At 37.5% G+C, this 8,661-nt stretch overlaps 1 protein-coding gene across 1 annotated transcript in view; it reads right to left on the bottom strand.

Moving 5' to 3' along the window:
* The window catches only part of Lancl2 (LanC lantibiotic synthetase component C-like 2 (bacterial)), a 53,477-nt gene that overhangs the window by 25,210 nt on the left and 19,606 nt on the right, over positions 1 to 8,661 (bottom strand). The window contains exons 6-8 of the mRNA XM_013035968.1: positions 7,794 to 7,976; positions 3,850 to 4,026; positions 2,106 to 2,276 (exon numbers count right to left, since the gene is read on the bottom strand). Of these exons, the coding sequence (XP_012891422.1) occupies positions 2,106 to 2,276; positions 3,850 to 4,026; positions 7,794 to 7,976 (531 nt within the window). The remainder of the gene's footprint in view (positions 1 to 2,105; positions 2,277 to 3,849; positions 4,027 to 7,793; positions 7,977 to 8,661) is intronic.

Below are 8,661 nucleotides of genomic sequence, written 5' to 3'. Positions count from 1 at the left end.
CCACAACTGGACCCAAAAAAACCCCAAAACAAACAAACAAACAAACAAACAAAACAAATCCATAGTATGTCATGATCTGGAATGTTCTACTATCCAAGGAACTCCAGGTATCCTTCTGCAGTCCACCCCACCCCACTCCTCAGAGCTAACTGCTGGAAATGGGTTTTAGATTGTCACCTGGGTGGAATCACAGAATATAGTCTCTTGCCTGGCTTTTCTACTCAGTGTCTCTGGAACTCATTCATAAATATGAATCGCCTCCACTTTGAATCTAGGTATTAATTCCTGTTATATCTAGTGAGAATGCACGTTTTTCTTTCCTTCTTTGTTTTTTTTTCTCCAGTTGCTTTCTTTCTTATAAGCTGATCCAGGGGCTTGAACTTAGGGCCCAGGCACTATCCCTGAGTTTTTATGCTCAAGGCCAGTTCTCTAGTACTTGAGTCACAGCATTACTTCTGGTTTTCTAGTGGTTAATTGGAGATAAGCGTCTCACAGACTTTCCTGCCCAGGCTAGCTTTGAACCATGATTCTCAGATTTCAGCCTTCTGAGTGGCTAGGATTACAGGTGTGAGCCACTAGTGCTTGGCTGTATTATATGATTAAAAAACCCCACCAACATCAGAAATAAACAAGCCATATAACACCACAGATGGTTCAGACATCAAAAGAAGAAAAAAGGAATACTTCCAATAGCTTTCCATACAAAATTTGATTTCATGGATGATATGGGCCAATTTCCCCCATATTGCAAACCCAGACATTTTTGCTAGAGAATTCTACTGAAAACTGAAATTAAACTAACAGCATTTCTTGTACCAATTAATACAGGCTGTAGAAAATAAAAGAGAAGACACTTCTAATTTACTAGATAAGTACAGTCCTGATAACAAAAATCATATAAAGATGGTTAAAAATAGGAAAACCAGAAATCAATATTTTTGATGAACATATATACAAAAATCTTTAACAAAATATTAGCAAATACAATATGGCAATATATAAAAAGAACTGGAAGTATGACCAAGTTTCAGAAATATGAGATTGTATTAATATCTGAAAATGATTCAATGAAGTCCATATTATTAGTAGACTAAAGAAAATTTTTATGATCATATTAATTGATAAAAAAAAGCATTAATAAAATGTAATATCAATGTAGTTGATATTTAAAAAATTTTTAAAATAGTATTTAATCATTAAATGTCATTCTGACATTTACTTTGAGATAGTTAAAATATAGTTACAGATCTCAACATCAAGCCTGAAACTCTGAAACTACTGCAGGACAGAATAGGAGAGACACTTGAACTTATAGGTATAGGCAAGAACTTCCTGAACAGAGTCCCAGGGTCACAACAAATTGGAGAGAGACTCAACAAATGGGGGACTACCTTAAAATAAAAGTTTCTGCACAGCTAAAGACATAGCTACCAAACTAGAAAGACAGCCAACTAACTGGGAAAAAATATTTACCAGCAATATATAAGACAAGAGCCTAATATCAATTATATATAGGGAACTCAAGAAACTAATCCCTCCCAAATCTAACAAACCAATCATTAAATGGGCAAGGGAGCTAAAGAAAGACTTCTCAGAAGAAGAGATAAAAATGCCAAAGAATGGGCTAGGAAAGTGGCTCAGTGGTAGTGTGCTTGTCTTGCATACATGAGGCCCTGGGTTCGATTCCTCAGCACCACGTAAGCAGAAAAACCAGGAAGTGGCGCTGTGGCTCAAGTGGTACAGTGCTAGCCTTGAGCTGAAGAGCTGAGGGACAGTGCCCAGTTTGCCATCCCTGGTTGTAAAGGAAATGCAAATAAAGACAACCCTGAGATCCTACTTTACCCAGTCAGAATGGCCCACATCCTAAATTCAGCCAACAATAAATGCTAGTGGGATGCAGAAAAAGAAGAACACTATTGTATTGCTGGTGGGAATGTACACTAATACAACCACTTTGGAAAGCAGTCTGGAGGTACCTGAGAAAGCTCTGTCTGCTATATACTTAACAGAACATCTGAAAACACTTGGAGGATATTCACAGGAGCAAATAGGTAAGATAAAGATTAGATAATCTGTTCACTGTTTTATTAGCTATCAAGTTTTACACAAAAAAGATCAAATGGACTGGTGTTTGTCCTCAGAGACAGGATGACCCATTGCACATGCCCAAATGTATAAATCCATGCACATTTCCCATGCCTACCTTCGAAGAGGGAATAAGGTCTGTCAGGAATACGGCACCCATGTGCTCCATAATCAAGACACCATTCTGCAAACTAAGAAGAAAAACATTTCTTTTTAATAATAGAGTTTCCAGTTGGATAAAAGGCAATGAAATGAGACACTGCAATGCTTATACAAGAAACAAAAGTGGCAAGTTCCAGCTATAGTGTTTCCAGGGAGGGTTGAGGCCTGGTGAGTGAGTTAGCTACTTCTCCCTAACTGAGTCCTCATCTGTAGGTGGTATCTGCCTCAAAACATTGTAGAGAGACTGAGATACATAACTTTGACAACTCAACGGTTTGTCCCTTTTTTGGATGCCTACCTCTAAAACTTGCTCTTTCTGAATAAAAAGTTCTGGCTCTGAAACTACTTATAGACTTGACTGCTGGCTCCCTCTGGACCTCTTCTCTGATGTAACTGAGAGACTCAGAGCTTTCCCCCTGGCATGGGCCATCATTAGTTGCACTCCTGGGAAACATAATCTTAAACCTGGCTCTCTTCTCTTTTCTCAGCTGCCATATGCACTGTCACCTGACCACCTTTCACCTTGAAAATGCTTCAGCTCAGAACTTTTCTTTGAGTTCCTTTGCTCCTATTTCTTTAATCTTCCTTCTTCCATCTCTTTCCTTCTATCACTTCTCTTTTTTTCTATAATCACCTTTTCCTTCTTGTTAAGCTAACATCCTTCTACATTCTTGATGAAAGAAATAACAGTAACAGTTTAGAATGGAATGTGACCCACTTCATTCTTCAGAGAGGGAGGATAAGTATAGCTATAGTGCAATGGCTAGAAAGCAGTATAAGAAGTGATGAGGATGAAGAAGCAGACAGGACATGCAGGGGTCTAACTTTAGTTAAAGTTAGGGAGGGGATGGATTTTAAGCAGAGACAATTGCATATTATCTATACATTATCTCAGTTAATTCTTGGAACATTCTTAGAAGGCAGGTAGTAATATTTTCCATTTTACAAGAAAGGAAACTGAGGCTAGATGTACCTATAGCCATAAAGCTAATAGACAGTACAGGTAATTCTTTCTTTATTATCTTTAAGCAGTTATACAAAGTGTTTCAATTCAACATGTCAGCTTATGAGTACATGCAACAGATGTTATTTCTAACCAAACAGTGCAACTCCAAAACTTGTATCTTTCAGAGGCCATTTATATTTGTTATCCTCATTTTACAGACAAGGACACGATGGTAGAGAGAAAGCCAGGGCCCAGGCTGTGAGAGAAGACACTACAGATTAAGAGAAGCAAATGTATGCTGGGTGCCATGGCTCATACCTATAATCCTAGCTACTCAAGGAAGCTGAGATATGAGGATCACTTTTCAGCCTGGGCAGAAAGGTCTGTAAGACTCTATTTCCAAATAACCACCTAAAAGCTGGAAGTGGGGAAGTGGAGTTGTGGCTCAGGTGGTAGAGTACTAACCTTGAGCCAGAAAAAAAAAAGTCAGCGACAGCCCTAGGCCCTGAGTTCAAGCCTCAGAAAAAGCGCGCACATGCACACACACACACACACACACACACACACACACACACACACACGCACGCGCGCGCGCGCAAGCTGAAGAGAAGTTACATTGTTGGATTCTGTTCTTGGCATTTTAGGTGTCTTCTTACCTTGCAAGCTCGATAGAGGTACTTTTTATCCTGTGTGAGATGGTAAAGGGAGAGAAAGGAGTACCCATTTCCAGCAGTCCCATGGCAGATCCCATAGCCTTTCCGGAGCAGACCTCGCTGCCAAATCACATCACTACACTCCACAGCGTCTTTCAAGTATTTTTCATCCTTAAACACCTGGGAATAAAAACCAAAGAAATGTTAGCAAGATGTTATCAATGAATAGACAGCAAAGTACTTTCCCTTTTTGATCAGAAAATTATCCAGGGCTGGGAAGGTGGCTCAGTGTAGAGCTCTTGCCTTGCATGCATGAGGCCTTGGGTTCAATAACTCAGCACCACATAAGCAGAAAAAAAAAGCCAGAAGTGGTGCTGTGGCTCAAGTGGTAGAGTACTAGCCTTGAGCTCAAGAGCTGAGGGACAGCGCCCAGGCCTAGAGTTCAGGCCCCACGACTGAACACCCCCCCCCAAAATTAGAAAATTATACAACATTAGGGCATCTCCTCATGAAAGCAGAGGCTTTTAGATTCATAGAAAACACGTATCCTTTGAAAAAAAAAGAAATCTGAAATGTCATTGGGGGAAAAATACAAACAACCAAATACCTACTAGCTATACAGTATGATCTCAATCTCTTAGCTTATTTCCCATCCTCCTATTTTATAATTTTACAGAAACAATTCTAAAAATGAGCTTTAATTAAAACATTAGTATCAAAATTACCTCATTTCCTTGATAAGGTATTATCACAAATAAATAATCCTTATTTCTTGAGATATACCTTCTATAGTTGTAAACTTTTTATTCTTTAAGGAGACAATCAAGAAATCAATGATTCTAAGAAATCTTGTTGCAGAGGAAAGAATACCCACCATTGTGGGTCTGGGCACATTATCAACAATACCCAGAAGACCCTGCACCACTAGGGTCATTGAGGTCTGTCATCATCATCTATCACAAGAAAACCTGTGCAAAGCTCTCTACTGGCCCAGCACTGAGACTTCTGAGTTGTTCATATGGATAGCTGCGGAGACAAAAAGTGCAAATGGCTGGCAAGAGTGGCTGTGTGTTTTCACCTTCCCAGGTTTCCTTCAAAATTTTCTTCTTTCCCCTCTCACACCCTAGTCCTTTTCAGAGAATCTGTTATTAGTAATCTCTATCTGCTTAACTCATGTCATTCTAATGTAAATGAATTTGTGCAATGAATTAGAAGAATGAGGTTATTAGAAATGATCTACTTGGGTAGTAAATAGGATACATCTACCTGTGACTGATCAGAAGTGACATCTTGAGCACTGAGCTAAGAAAGGTTCTGAGGTTCAGAAGAAAAAAAAAAGGACAAGGACTATTTAATCAGTGTCTGCAGGGATAGAAGGGGAAAAGGCAATTATCAGGGAGATTGTCCCCAAGGCCAGGTCCTGAGGTGAGAAGCAAGACCTCTTTGCTTTGTCATGAAAGCAACTGAGATGAGCTCTGAGATCAAACTGAGTCTGAATCTCAGTTCTTTGACCTTTTAACTGAGTGAACTTTGACAACTTGTTTATCTCTGTGCTTTAGTTTTCTCAAGAATAAAAGGATACCTTTTTTTTCAGCCCAGTAGCTCAGTGTGAGGATTAAAATGAGATAAAGTTCAAGAAGTTCTTAGAACAATATGCTTCATTGTAGTGAGTGCTAACTACTTCCTAGCTATAATGAGCTGTATTCTATATGTTGCCATGTCAACCTGAATGCTTCATCCTGTATCCTGAAGGCTTCATCTTAAGCCCATTAAAACTAATTTTAAAGGGAAATATTTTTACTCATCCTAAAGAAATACTTTGTCAAAGCTAACAGGTTTGAAAAGATACTGTCTTAGGAAGTGTGTCCTGAAATAATATAATGCATAATGACAGTCTTAGAGTACATGAATCCTATTGGCTCCTTTTCAGTCACCAAAGTAAATAAGCGTAAAAAGAGAAAGCTACTAGGTCTCTTTGTTGGTCCTACTTCCTTGCTAAGACTGAGGTGGTTTGCTCAATAACATGAGGTAAACCTGTGACCCATCCCTACCTCCATTTTATGATATGCTTACAAAAAACTACTTCAATATTCAGACATTTAAGCATTTAAGGACGACAGAAAAAAGTTCTCAGATTTAACCTGAACTAAATATCATTAAAAAGCTAAACCTATCAATGCTGGGTATAGAAGAAAAAGCAGACACAAATTAAAGGTATAGAAAACATAAGAGCAGAAAAAATTCCCAAGTCTCAAGAAAGAGATAAGTTACCAGGAGCTTTTAGGACTGTGTATAGACAAGAATACAAACAAAAAGGAGAAGAATGAAGCTGAAGCATTTTTTATTTAACATTAGGCATACACAACAAAAAAAATTAAAAAATTGAATGCTGGAAGACAGAACTGTCATGTCACCTAGACAGAGGCTAACCCATCAGAATAATATCTCATTTTTCCACCCAAACTTTAAAGGCAAAGATATATTGCAATTTTGAAAGAAAATAACAGTCAAGCTAGATAAATATCCAGCATATCTATCATTCCTAATTGAAGGATAAACAAAAACCTTTTCTGATAAACAAAAGAAATTCATGACCACTATGGCACTGTATAAGATACTTAAACAAATCCTGAATGCAGTAGTACCCATATGCACACTGAATAAAGCAGACTTTAAACCAAAGTTAGTCTGAAGAGACAAAGCAGATCATTTCACATTAATAAAGTGATCAATAAATCAAGAGGATATAACAATTATATATATATATATATATTAAATGTTAGCACAAACTAGTGGACATAAAAGCACAGATAGGTCTCACAAAATAGCAGTGGGTAACTTTAATACTCCAATCTCACCAATAAATATGTCCAGATAAAAAAGAAATAGAGGGGCTGGAAAGGTGGCTCCATGGTAGAGTGCTTGCCTTGCATTCATGAGGCCCTGGGTTTGATTCCTCAGCACCACATAAGCAATAAAAGCTGGAAGTGGCACTGTGGCTGAAGAACTGAGGGACAGCACCCAGGCCCAGACCAAAAAGAAAAAAAAGATTGCAAAAGAGAAATAGATAAGAAAAGTTCTGAGGAATTAGCCTAAATTATCTACAACTTCTTTCAATATTATCATGATGGGAAAATAATTATTTCCGGTAGTTTTCTTTTTATTTTCACACACAAGTATGAATTCTACTCCATTATTTCCTTTTTTTCTCCCAAAACAAAGAGAACTTGCTAAAAATACATTGTTGATAAGAAAAATTATTGTGGTTTCAGTTTTGATATATGAACAACACACATATAAATTAACTAATACAAATAAAGATAAATTAAATGAAAATTAAAATTGTAAAAGGAACATTGCTTTCAATTTACATGACAAATCTTGGTCTAGTACACAAGTGAGTAGCATTATTCATATTGTGCAAAAATATACCTATAATCTACTAGAATTAATCATCAAGGATACCATGGATGTACAAATATTTGCATCAACATTATCTCTTAGAAATAATTTTGTAAAAATTTAATAAGCATTTTATAAATAATTTTCCAAGTTCTTGAATAACTGTAATATAGCAATGAAAGCTGCTTATAATAGTCATATAAAATGGCAAAAGAAACAAAAATTTGTTATAATACTGCCTTACTGTATTATTGGGTACTCATCAGAATGAAAAAGCATCCCTATCCTGTCTTGTGTGTTATCTTCTACACATGTACATAAACCCTGTTAAAGTTTACACACACATTTGCTGCACTAAACGTGGTAATGATGAACAGAGTTTGACCATTTATTTTATATAACAGAGACTAATCTTTTGTCATAGAAGCATTAATTCTAAAATCTTCTGTATGTAATCAAATGGGCTTGCCAGAATCAAACTGAAGGTTAGAAGGAGCAACTTATAATACTATCTGGACACTTATAACCCTATCTGAAGTACTGACCTTATATGCCTGCATGAGCATGTGGATGACACCGGAGGCACCATGGCACCAATGAACCAACCTATCTGTTTCATTACTTAATGATGATGGATAATTCCCAGATCGAAATTTTTTGTGGCGCACATAATCAATACTAGGTTTCACCATTTCTGTCAAGGTTTCTTGGTCTACATTTGCTGCTGGCTGGAAAGACAGAAAAATTTAACAATTTATTTTTATTGATTTTTTTTTTGGTTGGTCATGGGGCTTGAACTCTGGGCCTAGGCACTGTCCCTGAACTCTGAGCTCAAGGCTAGTGCTCTACCACTTGAGCCACAGCACCACTTCCGGATTTTTTGCTTATGTGGTGCTGAGGAGTTGAACCCAGGGTCTCATGCATGTAAGGCAATCACTTTACCACTGAGCCACCTTCCCAGCTCTATGCAGTACTAACCACACAGGCCACAGCTGTAATAAGGTCTATTTAACTATGTAGACCTTTTGACTTGGGCCCCAATTCTTCCTCTATTTAAACCTAATGCCCATGTCTGTACCTTCAAGATGGCTGAAGATGAACTAAAGTACCATTTTCTTGTGGCATCCTTATGCCATATAATAAATCTCCTTTCTCTGTCCTTCATTGTGTCTCTCTATTTGGTATGTAGTAGTGAATGTCCAAACTGGATACATTCCTTTCCTATCACTTTCTACTATATGTCATCTCTTGCTGGAATTCTCTCTCCAGACACAAGAATTAAGGAAGAGAGCTGCACTGACTCTACAGCAACATTCCTTATCCAGAAGGTAGCTCTAGACCATAAGGTTAAAAGCATAGATTGAAGTCATAATTGGGGCAGGTTTGTGTCTGTCTCATAATGTCAGCTCATAA

This window comes from Dipodomys ordii, unplaced genomic scaffold (assembly GCF_000151885.1).
Source record: "Dipodomys ordii isolate 6190 unplaced genomic scaffold, Dord_2.0 Scaffold234, whole genome shotgun sequence".
In the NCBI taxonomy this organism is placed as follows: Eukaryota; Metazoa; Chordata; class Mammalia; order Rodentia; family Heteromyidae; genus Dipodomys; species Dipodomys ordii.
This window is presented reverse-complemented; position numbering and strand designations above follow the sequence as displayed.